Below are 13836 nucleotides of genomic sequence, written 5' to 3' on the forward strand. Positions count from 1 at the left end.
TTCTCTTCTCTCTCTCTCTTCTCTCTCTCTCTTCTCTCTCTCTCTCTCTCTTCTCTCTCTTCTCTCCAGCCCCTAGTAAAATACAAACTATTGCAAAGTTTCATCCTGCAGATAAATGTACCAATGTGGTTAGCTTCTCAAGTAGGCTGTCTTGATTTCCATGGCTATGGAAGACCAAAGAGGAGGAAAGAAAAAACAGATCAAAAGGTTGCAAAGAAAAACAGATGTAAGAGGTCGCAAGCTTTCCTTTCTTAACAGCACCATACTAAATTTATAGCTAATGCGCAGTTTTGTTTGTTGCTGTTCAGATTTTAGAACATCTTTATCTGTTTTAGCAAAAAGGAGTTCTGGGTCTGTAATGCACTTGGATGACAACAAAACTGCTTTGCATGTTTGAGTATTAGGCACGTTTGTATTATTTTCTGCGAAATTGATTGTCTTCTTCCACTAGATGGGGCTTTCCTCATTGATGAGTTGAACCATTACTTTTCCTTCAAATGCACGTAAATGTAAATGTGCATGTACCTCAGGTATCAGAGCCCTGATTTTTTTTCCCCTCCACCTTATTTGCAGGAGCGCAATTTGCAGTTTTGATACTTTTCAGAAGAAATAGCACTGTGCAGTAGTGATGTTGAGGTAGCACTATCATTTTCTAAATGCACTAAATTCTGTAGCAACCTTGTGCACGCACATTGATTAAATGTGATGGCTGGTCTCAAATAGTGAGCACAGTGAGATGGCAGTCAGTCATCATTTTGAATTTTTTTTAGCTGTCAGTTATAGAGGAGGCAGAGAAGAGACACAAGCAGAATTAATACTTGCTGTGTAACTTCAGCCCTGTTCATAACAATTCTGCAGACTTTTCAAATGCTGCCTGGTAAGCATGACTTTTCAAATACTCCAAATAGTTCTAACTGATTTCATTTTTGCAGTGTAACAGTATTTTTTAAATAATTCTACAATGCTGCAAAAATATCTTTCCATTATTTAATTACCTTAATGACAGGCTTCTATGTATGGAATTTGGCAAATGAAATTTCTGAAGACTCTGGATGGTAAAATGTATTTTTCCCCAAAGTACTTGCTTATTACGAATTATTTGCATCATTGATGTGACGCAGCCTACTTACTGAGGTACCAGCTTTTAGTTGTCATCTGTTACTTCTCAGTTGCTAGACTGGACGTGTGTGAACCTTACAATGTCACCACCTGTAACTGGAAGGAGGGAAGAAAAAAATCACTTGGGTCCCAGTTTCCCTCACTAGCTATCCCAAGCCCCTAAAATCTCTTTGAATCCCCCTTGGGCTACGCACTGCAGCTTCATCCCGTCCGACATGGAGCAGCAATAATGGAATGCTTCACTTCTACGTGTTCATCAGAACATTTTCTTTCCTTTATTTTCTGTCTCCCCACTGAGGAATCTTACTTGGATGTACTGCCACTATGTAAAGGAGAAATTTAAGTGTACAGGTGTATTTTGGGCACAACCTTGGAAGAGGCTGTGTGGTTCCAAGTCTGCTGTATGTTTTTCCCCTGGCTCCCCAGGCTGACAAAGTCATATTCTAGGAGGATTTGTAAGTGAGTTTTGATCCAGGTGCTTTTCAGGGTTCTCTGAAGTGCTAGACCATCCATTTGAGAGCAAACTGTGTGAGTATCCTTTGGACTTAAGATTCAAACAATTTCTGGCTTGAATATGTTAAAAAGGAAGAATGAAACCCCTGAATATGCTAAGGCATGTCTTCCCTTATTTGAGATTGTATTTTAAGTTTATTTCAGTTAATGCATTGTTTTAACATGTTTCAGCAGATAGACTACTTTCCTGCATTTAAATCATCCTCATATTTACAGCTGAGCACGATGACAAAAATAACTGTGGTCTCATAGTGAATCAGTGGAATTTTCCTGCATTTCTCCCCTGATGACTCTGCTGACTCCTAGAGAGCCTGAATGCTTTCGCATTTTTGCTTGCAAGAATGAGGTGGTTTCTCTCCTGCATTCTTGTATTTTTCCCTGTCTATAAGTCTCACTGGGATTCGGTTTTGTTTACTACACAAACAGTAGCTACAGCATTGCGTATCGGGTCATAGATCACTGCCTGAAATTAAGGTTGCTGTGTGCCTTATTGAGGGTGGATTAAAAGAAACTCCATGGCCTCATGACAGCTGATTAAAAGGTGTATATTTTGGGGGGAGGGGTTCCAGATCTCCTCAGGGATTGCATTGTCAATCCTGTTTGTTTATGGCTTTTGCAGCTGTTAGTTTCTTCTCTTTTTTAAATGAAGAAATAATATATTTTAGGCTGGCTCTCTTTTCCTTCTCTCTCTTTTTTTTGGCACAGGAAGGCGGTTGCTGTTTGTTAACGTTGAAGAGTGGGAGTTGTTTGTAAAAACTTGCATTGTCCCCAATTACTGCAGTTTTGTATCCTTGGATAAAATACCTATTCTGCAAGGAGTCATAAAGATAGGCTGTAACAGCTCATCCTCCCATCCCCCCTTTCTCCTTCAGTTATCAACAGTGCGTCAGTGGAAATTTCCACCCTTTGCTAATGTGAGGGATAGCACAAAGTTGCAAATCGGCCTTTGTAGAAAAAAAAACCAAACCACTATCACTGTTTTAGGAACACAATGGAAGGCAGCATACAACTTGTAAGCAGAAAAGAAATTAAGTTCTCAAAGTGGGACTAAAATGGTGCAATGAAGAACACTGTTTGCAATATGAATTAATGCTCTTGTTAAGGGAAGGGGGCATGATAGTGGTGGTGGATTGCAAGCTAGAGTTTCTCCCCCTTACCCTCCTTTCTGTTGCAACAGTGAGAGGATTTGGAAGGCTTCTTCCAAAGGAGGAGAGTTCAGTGGCATCTGTTAAATTTACCACTAGCTTTTAATGGCTTTAACAGAAAATATGGCTTTCCCTTTCTAAGGGATGTGCATCCTTCAGAAGCTGCTGTGCACTATTTCTAATAAATTATCCAAGCTTAAAAATTGTTTCTGTCCCTAAACTTTTAACCAGGTGGCGTCCTTTAATTCTGGAGATCAGAAAACAGTAGGCAGTGTAGTTTTCCAATTATATTAAGCCAAATCCTATTCCTCATCAAAGCCTGTGAGGATTTGCAAGGAGGACTTGAGCCCACTAGAGCTCTTCCAAAACCTTCTTGAGGCAAGTTATTCCTGTAACTCCCAGCAGCCCTGCTGCAGTAAGAGGAGCGGCACCTTTGCTGACATGACCTGGCACTGGTCCTTTGGCTTCAGTGATGCTTGGCCACAGCCTGCACCAGCTTGGCATCTATTCTAGAGAGCTCTTTGCTGCAGTATGGGCTGCGGGGAGATGTTTTGTCATAAGACCTGTCATGTACAAGAATTCAGTGCTTCGGGCTGGTCTTTCTGAACAAGGCTTCAGAGCTGAATTGTGGCTATTAATGTATATGCCTATGCAACAGTTTCAGGTTTAGGATGTCTAGCTAAGGAGAAGCTTCTTTGCCATGTTTGCCTCAGGTGGATTCCACCCCTGTGCAGAGTGTGCAGTAATCCAGCATATGCTGCTTGAGTAATTTCTGGCCTGAGGGGTCTCCTGTGTAATATTGTTGGTGTAACTTAGTGTAACACATTTAGTTGGATGAAAATGAACTTTGTAGCATGAAAAACCTGAGTGTCTCTGCTCTTGATGACCCCCATCTCCTGTTCTCCCAGTTCAACTTCTGGTCTTGGGGACCAAGATTACCTTTATGTAGGTGGACTCTAAAGCACGATACTTGTGCTATAGTTGACTTAATAAGAGTCTATGCCCTTTGCTGATCAAAGTCCTCACTATTAGGTACAGTTTTAAAATCAAACTGGGATGCTTAGCCCTGCTTGGGTGATACAATTTCATTTAAGGGATATCACTTTCAGGTTCTACTTCATGAGGAGGTGTGCTTGAGTGGACTAGGAGGAAAGGGGAGCTTTAATGAGAGGATTTGTAAAGAGTAAGATGAAACAGGTGGTGAGTGCTGTGCTATCAGTTTAAATTACTGATAGTCTTGGAGACGAGGGCAGTGGTTAGTTCTTTTCAGAAGGATTTCTGAGGCAGTGGCAGTGTCTTTCTACTATACTGTACTTAGTGCCATGCCAAATGCAGACAAAGTGGCTAGAAAGTTTTCTGCTTACCAGTCTGTTAGAAACACTGGTTTGTTCACAAAGCAAATATTTGCATTAGTATGTTGGCTGGCACTAGGTCACTCATAAATTACACAACAGTAGACATGATGTTGCTAATTAATTTAGGGTACATTTCACATCAAAAGATAGAATCTGAATTTGCATATCTGAGATTAAGTTAATGAGCAATGTGTAGTTGTGTCCTGTGTCGAAACGGGGCTCATGACGTGTAGTACACTTCTTTGCTTGTTTAGGTGTACTGGAGTTTAAAAGGCTTTGGAAAATTATAGCTGAGCTCATGAGGCAAGCGCTTTGCTGAAGCAAAGGTGTTTATTGCAGAAGTAACCTTAATGACCTGGAATATTAATAGGGAGCAACATTCTCCTTCCTGTAGGTAGGTGGTTGGCTTTTTCTTCATAAATGTTAAAGACAGCTGTGTGGTGGATACAAAATGCTTACCTGGAGCAGTGCATTTTATACCTGCTGTACCTGTGTGGTAGTAAGGCCTTTTCAATCCCATCAAGGTCAGCGTGGCAGTATGCTCGTCACGTCCCGACTGTACAAGTAGGTGCTGCCTGTATGTGACTTCAGCTCCTGCCCTCCGAATGAAAATTTAAGCCAAGTTCACATCAAAGATGTGCCTAATTTGGGATAAATCAATCTCCTTGGGTTTCTTTTGCTTTTTTGTTTGTTTACATTCAGCTCTAAAGCAGAAATTTCAAGGAAGAAATGGGCTTGTATGTATATAAGCTTGAGATTTCACACTGACATCTGTTCCCCAGAGAAACAATGTTGTGAATTCGAAGGAGGAGGATGCATGTTGTAACCGAAATGAAAGTGCCATCCTAAGGTTTTTCTAAGGCACTTCAAATCAAGTTGTGGAATTGAATGGAATAGATACAAGAAGAGTAAGCTTTCTTTAGTCTCCTTGGGTAAGGAGTGCTGTGCAACAAAGACAAATGCAGGCTGAGCTTGCTTCAGTTGAACATTTCTTATTTGAAATCAAGATAATACTGAGCTTTTATTTAAAACAATTCTGGTACCAAAATGTAAGAAAAAATGAGAAAGCTTCATTTAAGAAATCCCACAGAGCTTGAATTAAAGTTGTTGCAGTACAGGTATTTTTTTTTATTGTGTGTATGTTTCTCATTGCAGGTATTTTTTGATAGACTTAGAGGCCCCACCTTCGATTGTATCGACCATGATGGATCATTTAGGACGTGATATTGATGTAATTAGACGTGCTTTTATAAAGTATCCTGTTTCAAAGACAGAAGAATGCAGTGGCATAATCCCAGTCAACAATGAAGATAAACTAATTGCCAAGAAGAAGTGAATGTTATAAATAACATATTTGAAACTTTATAAAAAAATTTTTTATTCCTGCTTTGGAAAACAGTTGTGATAACTAATGTCCATGAAAAAAATCAGTTTGGAACATGTTATGTGTGTGGTATAATACACTATCTTAAGTTCTTGTAACATCTGATGTTTCTTTTTGTTTAAAATAATTTGAATAGACTTAGTCTATGTGCTTATCTTGATATTTGACAACTGTGAAAATTGGTTTTCTTTTCTCTTAGAGCATTACATCGATAATGAAGATTTATTCATCAACAGAATGCTAAGAATAGCATTCTTATCCAAAGACATATTACTTCAGAATATGTATATTTACACAAGCGATTAAGAAATCTACAGTGTAAATACAGCAGTATAGGATGCGATTTCTTGAAGGGTTTTTTTGTTTGCTTTTGGGAAAAGGTAATAAAAATGTGATTAAAAATAAAACTTGACTCATTTTTTAAAAGCAGAAAAGGTACAAGAAAAAATAACTTAAACTGCCAAAAGACACATCATACTTCTTTCTTAAAGTTCAAAGTACAGGTAAAAAGTATTTTCTATAGAAAAGGCCAGAAACTTCCAGGTGGCAGGTTAGAGAATAACCATGCTTATATATGAACAGAAGAATGAAGGATGCTTTGTTTAACCATTAGTTAGACCCAAGCGGACATATCAAACTGAGAAAAGTATCAGGACAAAGATCTTAACATGTATTTTGTCTTTTGCTCTTGTAAAAACAGGAGAAAAGGTAATGGATATGACAGATGACATAAATGTAGTTTGACCTCCTGCAGATCTGACATAAAGTTAGTAGCTTCCAGAGGATCTCGATGTTTCTGCCATGCTACTGAAGGAATGTACTGGCCATTTTTTCTTGGAGGAGTGTGTGCGTATAGTTATTTTTGTAGAAGAAAGTAAGATGACGTATATTGTTATGCAGAGAGAATATTCTTCACCTGAATGAGCTTCATGCAGAAGCTGCTTCCTCTGGCACTCTGGAATTGTGTGTTGCTAAAGGGAAGGCCAGTGCAGAGGCCAAGGTCAGATTCCCAGAGACCTGTGACAGATCTGGTGTGACTGCTCTCTAGCATGCTATTTCATCACAAGTTTGTCTGTCTCTTTCTTGCAAGTAGCTGGGTTAGTTTTTTTGGAGGGGATGCTTTTTTCCTTGGATACAGACCTTTGTGGGGGTGGGGGAAGAAATAAACCAGTGGTTTATCTGAATATGTTCTTTGTTAAATGAAAAAGTGCATTAGAAAAATGAAAAAGGAAAGCTTCTTTCTGTACATCTTTATTTAGGAGACATGAATGTGTGCATTTTTGTGGGTTTTGGTTTTTTTATCCTGGTGTTTTTCTCTGGTTTTGAATCTACTTTTTAAGAGCAGACTGTCACATTTTGTCTCTTCTTTCCTGGGAAAAATTATAAGAAGAATAGAGGGAATGCACTACACACTTGCTGAAGATAGTACTATATTAAATGTGCTTTTATTTTTGTAGTTACTGCTGGTTTTGATCACGTGGTTGCTGTCTGTACCGGTGCCTGCTCCAGGCAGAGCATTTCTTATCAATGATTTTTGTTTGTAGGACAGACCTTCCTTCCATATGGGTGTGAGCTTAGCCACAGGAGGAACCAGAGGTTTGTAAGCCTGTGCTGCAGGTTTGGCTCCCTGAGCTTTCCTTTCTGGTGGGCTGCTGAAAATTCAGCTTTGCAGCATAGAAAGCACAAACTACAAGTAGGGAAATAGAATGCTTTAAAGAATATGTCTTACTCAGAAGTTTTTCAGAAGCTCTTCTTAAATAGAAAGTGAACAGAAAGCCTGTACTTTAAAGTCACTTTGCCTCTGGCTAGAACTTTGGGACCTAGATTTCATCTGAGTGGAAGAGAAAATATATAAGTGTTCAACTTCACAAAATTTAGATTGCCAAGGCTGTGCACATATAGATATTGTATGCTTCTCTTTATTCAGTTTTGTTTAGTGTAATATTAAAATTGATGCAATAAATTTGTTCCGGTTTTTAGGTTGATGCCTGCATTCAGTAGGAAAATCTCAAATGCTCATTAGGAGTGAGCCCATCACATTATTTTTTGTGAATTGGGACCTTTGGTCAGTGAGACATTCATGCTTCTCTTTTCTGTGGGGCCCATTTAGCAAAAGACTTGGGCTGCTGCGTCCAGCTCACCCCAAGAGTGGGTTGGCAGTAGTACACATCTTGGAGCCACAGCTGATCCCAAAGAAATACAGCAGTGCCGGCTCCAAGGGAAAGTGGTCTCCAGTAGGCCACTGAACAGGGCACAAGGAGATCTTACCAAGGGGAGTTGTAGTTTTTGCCTTTGGGATAGAAACACTGACCACTGAAACCAGTGGCCACACGCAGAGCTGCGCTTACCGGATGGGTGCCTGGTTACATGAGCACTGGTGCTTTCTCAGCTGCAGGATTTATTTATAAAAGGTCTGCTGAATCGCTGGCTCTCAAATGGATGTACTATTTTCTTCATAATTGATAGTTTCTAATATGAACTTTTTAATAGGTAGTGGGGTGGGGGAAGCTAAGGAAGGAGCCTTGGATTGCAATTTTTTTAGCCCAGTCAGCCACCCAGACTGGTAGTTAGCTATTTTGGGAAACTAATGCATAACAGTGTGTGCCTTCTCTCTCAATAGCTGTAAATGCAGGAGTGTATAAGAAGATTTGAACAGTTCTGGATCTGAATGAGCAGTCTTGAGTTGTGACATAGAAGGAAACAAATAACTGAACCCTGAACAGTCATAAATTCTCCCTCAGAGAAAGGGAAACCTTAGCATGTCTTTGAGATGGGTTTCCCTTTTTGATCGCTCAAAGCTGCTTTGTTCCACTGGGCTGCAAGCAACTCCATCTCCAAGAATAAAATTTCAGGACACTATGTGGTGTCACTGGAGAGCCAGAGGAGTCTGTGCAGCCAGGCTGTGGGCAAATACCTAAAATGTGGAACTCCACTGGCATTCCATAGGCCTGAACAGTTTAAATGTCAATACTTTAAACTTTGTTTACCAAGGAATCCAGTAGTGAAACTCTTTGACTTTTCCTTAATTTATGTTCCCATGTGTGTAAAATAAGTAGTTATATGCTTCTGGATACTCTTTTTTTTGGTATTTTTTTTATTTGCAGATTGTGGGGATACATTGAGTTGGGTAAGTATTAAAATAACATATGGTAGTTCTAGCTCAGGAATGGTTTTTTCTTCTCTGTCTTAACCTTCAGCAAACAAATTTGTGCAAGTGGTTTTATGGTGAAGATCTTGTTTATTTCTTCAGCCACTAATTTTTCCTGATTTTTCAACCTTCCCCAGCTTGTTTAGCCTGGAGAAGAGGAGGCTGAGGGGAGACCTCATTGCTCTCTACAACTACCTGAAAGGAGGTTGTAGAGAGGAGGGTGCTGGCCTCTTCTCCCAAGTGACCGGGGACAGGACGAGAGGGAATGGCCTCAAGCTCCGCCAGGGGAGGTTTAGGCTGGACATTAGGAAAAAACTTTTCACAGAAAGGATCATTGGGCACTGGCAGAGGCTGCCCAGGGAGGTGGTTGAGTCACCTTCCCTGGAGGTGTTTAAAGGATGGGTGGATGAGGTGCTGAGGGGCATGGCTTAGTGACTGATAGAATGGTTGGACTCGATCTGGTGGATTTTTTCCAACCTGGTGATTCTATGATTCTATGAATCGTGCACTCTGATGGTTTCTTCAGCAGACTGAGGGCACTGCACTGTCAAAGCACTCAGCACTCTGCTTGCAAAGCACTCGCTGTGGCCACTGGCTTGACCCCAGGAGGCTGGTGCGTACGGGGATTTGCTCCCATGGACTGAGAGCATCTTCCATACATCAGACTAGTCTGTCAAAATCCCATTTGTTGATAGTGTGAGCTAAAAGAATTTCAGGATCCTCAGTGTCTGCAGAATGTGTCTGTCACTAAATGTTTTAATGGCACTCTGAAAATCAGCTTTAAGTTGGACTTTTACTTAGGAGTAGACTGTTGGAGCTGCAGGCTGAGCTGGGTAGGAGAAGCACACAGGGATGTGTTGCTTTGGAAATCATCTGAGGAGCAATTAGTTGAACTGACTCATGGTATCCTACTGTTGAATCTAGGCTTTGATCACTGAAAAACATCACCTGTCACTTAATGAGATCAGGTTCTGTTTAGTAAGTTGCTTCAAAATCTTCCTTCATAACAGTAAAATTTAAAGCAGTCCTGTTGGAGTCATGTAAGTTTCTCTTAATGTGTGGCAGACTGATCATGTCTTATTTCTGCTCGGAGAAGCTCAAGGATCTGTCCAGCACTACCAGTGTCCCCAGCATAAATGTTCAAGAATCCTAAGACAAACCTCTCAGATATTTTGAACTTGTGGCATGTAATTGTGGGCTTAAAAGTCATGAGTATTGTTTAAAATGTGAGGTTCTTTCTATTGGCCTTTTAGATTTTATGATTCACTTTTTTCAAACTTCGTTGCTGGCATGATTTTCATGCAACATCTGACTGAGGAGTTCTCAGAAAAACACAGCTATAGCAAATGAGCTGCTTGATAAATTCATCGGGACTGGTGCTATGTGCCTCCACCCACTGAAACAGAACAAGGGAAATTAGAAAGGGAACTGTTATTGTGTCCTTTCCTAGAATTCTGAAGTTTGGATGGGGTGAAAGTGAGAATTGAAATGGAGCCAAGACATGCATTTTCCCAACTGCTGTCTGAAGGGAAGATTAAAAATATGTTACTCTCTGTGACCTGTGTAATATGTTGCTTTCTTAGTGCCGCTTCAACAGACCTTTGAAAACACGCAGGCTGCAGCTGGTGAGCTACCTTAGGCTAATGCTGCTTCTGTTTGCACAGCTATTTGTGCAGTGCTGTGGAGGAGTGGGAGAGTCAACACTTATCGAATGCTTGTTAAGAGGGGGAGTGATGCATTGACAAATTCCAGTTCTGGAGTATCCAAGGTTGCCTTCTAAAAGCATTTTTAATGGGAGATAATACTCACTGGAAACCTGGGAGCGTTTTTGTCCCTGTTATTTCTCTGTTATGCTTTGGCTGCCAAGTCAACCTTATTTGGAGAACGCTAGCTGGCACAGAAAATCTGGCTTATTAAAATCTTCAACATGTTTATGTTGGGGATAGTCTTGGCGGATGGTGTGGCTCCACTGAATCAGTAAGTGGCCTCTGGCTGAGTTCTGTGGGAGCAGATGCATCCTGATAGTATGATGCACTGTTCTCTTAAGGGGAATCCTTTAACTACCTTAGCAGGGTTTGCAGACTTCTGAACTTTTGCTGATGAAGTTTCATGCGATGATTCTGTGCAGAAGCTGGTTGCTGCACCCTGGATAATGCCTAACAGAGGCAGGGCTCTCCTAAAGCTTCTGACTGTGGTAATGAAGTAAGTTCAGCTCAGTTTTATGCTGAGAACTGATGTGAAAGTAATGAGCAGGGACCAAAAGGCTTTCATTTTGAGTTTTCCTTCACAATTCAGCTTGAAAACAGCAGTGAGGTGAAGCAGGGTGGAGAAGTCTTGTTGCATACTTTGCTCTCGCAAGCTGCCTGCTCCACTGGGTTTTTTTTGTATGTGACAGGCAGAATGAAAATATCATGTATAATCTATTCTGTCTGGATGCATTTGTACCCAGGCGACATGTGACTGAGGAAAATGTAAGGAGCAGAATGTTTATTTTCTTATTAATGTATGGGCATCGTTCCCATTGTCTTGCTCAGTGAGTGGAAATACCATAAAAGAAATACCCTCACTCCATAAATGTCAAAGAAGTAGACACCTTAGAAGTGCTAGGATCTGTAGCACTGGGATGGAGGGGAGAACGGTGCTGAGCATCCCGTTCAACAAGCGGCTGCAGCAGTGCTCGCAATGGACCACACTGGGTGAAAAGTGTGATGGAGAAGGGTGTCAAAGGGGTAAAGGGTCTGTATGTAGAAGCTGAAGGGACCCAAGCAAGTACAGGCCACAGAGGCGTGTAGGAATGTTGAGGGGAAAACCCAAAGTGCATCCCTCTCTCCTGCCCTGAAGCAATCTGAGTGTTTGTGCCGAGGAGTACTGGAAGCAGCTGGTGGGCATGGGTCTGTGCCCAGTGTGCTCAAAGTGTGGACACAAGACTTGTGCTGCATCAGCATGCTGGAGAAGAATCAAACCAAAATCATTTGATCCTCCAACTTGCTAACTCTGAGGCAGGGTAGGATATTGTGAGTTGTACCAGCCACTGGAAAGTGCAAATGGTTTGCTTTAGTAATCCCTGTAATCCCCTATAAATAATGCCCTCCCCTATATTGATGAAAAAAATTACATAAGAGCTACGCCCAGCCAAAAGGAAAAAATAAGCGAAACAAAAAATCAACCAGTGCCCTCATGATGCTGGTCAGATTCATCTGAGCCGCATTAGGAGGGCTTAGGATTCCTGCCAGAAAAAGGACGACTGTCATCAGGAAAGAAAATCTTCATAATCTTGGGATGGAAAAGTGGTTTTCAAGAAACTCCAGAACCCCAGGCTTTGTTTGTCAGGATGCAGGCTGAGCTGGAAGGTGGGGGATTGGTATGTTACCAACAGGTTACCAAGGGAGGTTGAGGCTGCCCCATCCCTGGAGGTTGGATGGGGCCGTGGGTAACTTGATCTGGTGGGATGTCCCTGCCCATGGCAGGGGTGTTGGAACTAGATGATCTTTAAGGTCTCTTCCATCCCTAACTATTCTATGATTCTATGTTGGGTCATGTTCAGCTACTCATTCATAGGGTCTTTCACCTTGGGATTCCTACACAGGTCTCCAGGTCGGTAGTAGCTGCGTCTGTTTTGATGTGATGGGTCTTCCGTCTTCCACATGTGCATTGACACCCTCATTAAGCTCTGTTGAAAAATGATTTAGTGAATCAGGAGGTAGAGCAGCAAAGGGGTTTTCTCCCCAGACTCAATATAGTGATAGAGCTGGTGGGAGATATTTGCAAGACATCTGAAGAAATCTTTGTTCTCTGGTTGGAGAATTGCAAAATGACCATTGATTGTTGATCAATGGGCCCAATATTTGTCTTTAAAAGGTACTTGTTCAATGTTCATTTAGATGCTTGAGGCTGTTCTGAGATCTTATGTCTCAGGGAGTGCTTTGAGCTGAAATCCACTGGGAGTCACCTGTGATTGACAGAGCTGACCGTACTGCCCATTTGATGGTCCTTGGATATGCCATAGGGGCTATGGAATGCACGGAGAGATATGGCCAGGGAATGCTGGTGCTGCACCTGCCTTTCTCCTTCCTCCTCACCTGCCTTAGCCACCACCTGAGCAGCACTCCCCCACCGTTCTCTGCTACCCCTGACCAGAGACTGCCAGTTCAACTGCTTGAACTTCTCATGAGACTGGGGCTTAAAAGTTGGTGGAAAGCCAGAATGAGGTGTGTGCAGGTGGCCTGCGGTGGAGATCAGGGGTGTCACAGCTGGTGAATTGGTAGATCAGAGCCACCGTCACTTTGTGGATCCTTATAAGTTCCTCCTTCTCTGTCTCCAGGAGAAAAGTTGCATTGCCTGGGGTTTCCTGCCTGCTCTGACCGTACGCTGGGAGGTGCGTTCACTCAGTGTGCAGTCAATGCCTGCCTAATTTGGAGACAGCACCAGTTGGGCTCGTCCCCTCTACAGCGCCCTGGCTTTGCAGCTTAGGTTCCAGGGTGAACGGAGGGGGCTTGGCTGAGACAGGGAGGATTTGGAATGGTAGCCTTGCATGTGACAAAATGGTCTCAAGCCCCTGCACGTGGTGCCTGGAGAGGCTGGCTGTGCTGGCTGGTGCTGCCTGGGCTTTGCACGAGTGGAGGAGGTCTGTGGGCCTGGTGGCAGGGTAAGTAGCAAGTGGGACTTGGCTCTGGTGCGAGATCTTGCTGTAGTTCCCTGGCACTGGTGCACTGGGTGATGTGCAACCTCTGGAGACACAGTGTCTGTGGCGGGGCAGGGAGCAGCTTGGTTTGTGCAGTGGTTTGGCTGGTGCCATGTTATCCTGTGGGTGCATAAGGGTTTTGGGCAGCTCTGGGAAAGCCACTGGTGAGGTTCCCAGCCTGTTGTACCAACTAAGGGGCTTTTGTAGCATCCCTGCAGACAGTCTGAGGCCAGGGCAGCATGGAGGGTGAGGGAAGGGATGCTGGAAAGCATGATAAGGCAGAATAGATGCATCCCACCTTTCCAGTTGAAGGCTGCAGAAGGTTTCTCTGAAGGCTTTCTGTGCTCGGTGAGTGAATCACTACTGTGTGTGTGGCACTTCTTGTGTAGGTCTGTGCTGCCGGCTTCTCCACAGCCTCCGCTGACACTGAGTAATCGCTTGGAGACGAGTGGGGCCGATGACTGTGAAGAGGATTGTAAATCACAGCACTG

General features: G+C 42.5%; 1 protein-coding gene across 1 annotated transcript in view; it reads left to right on the forward strand.

The window, feature by feature from the left end:
• The window catches only part of MRPS6 (mitochondrial ribosomal protein S6), a 46363-nt gene extending 40440 nt beyond the window's left edge, over positions 1-5923 (forward strand). Inside the window, exon 3 of the mRNA XM_069872078.1 lies at positions 5288-5923. Coding sequence (XP_069728179.1) covers positions 5288-5468 — 181 coding nt within the window. The 3' untranslated portion in view covers positions 5469-5923. The remainder of the gene's footprint in view (positions 1-5287) is intronic.
• The last annotated feature ends 7913 nt before the right edge of the window (positions 5924-13836 follow it).

Source organism: Phaenicophaeus curvirostris, chromosome 1 (genome assembly GCF_032191515.1).
Source record: "Phaenicophaeus curvirostris isolate KB17595 chromosome 1, BPBGC_Pcur_1.0, whole genome shotgun sequence".
In the NCBI taxonomy this organism is placed as follows: Eukaryota; Metazoa; Chordata; class Aves; order Cuculiformes; family Cuculidae; genus Phaenicophaeus; species Phaenicophaeus curvirostris.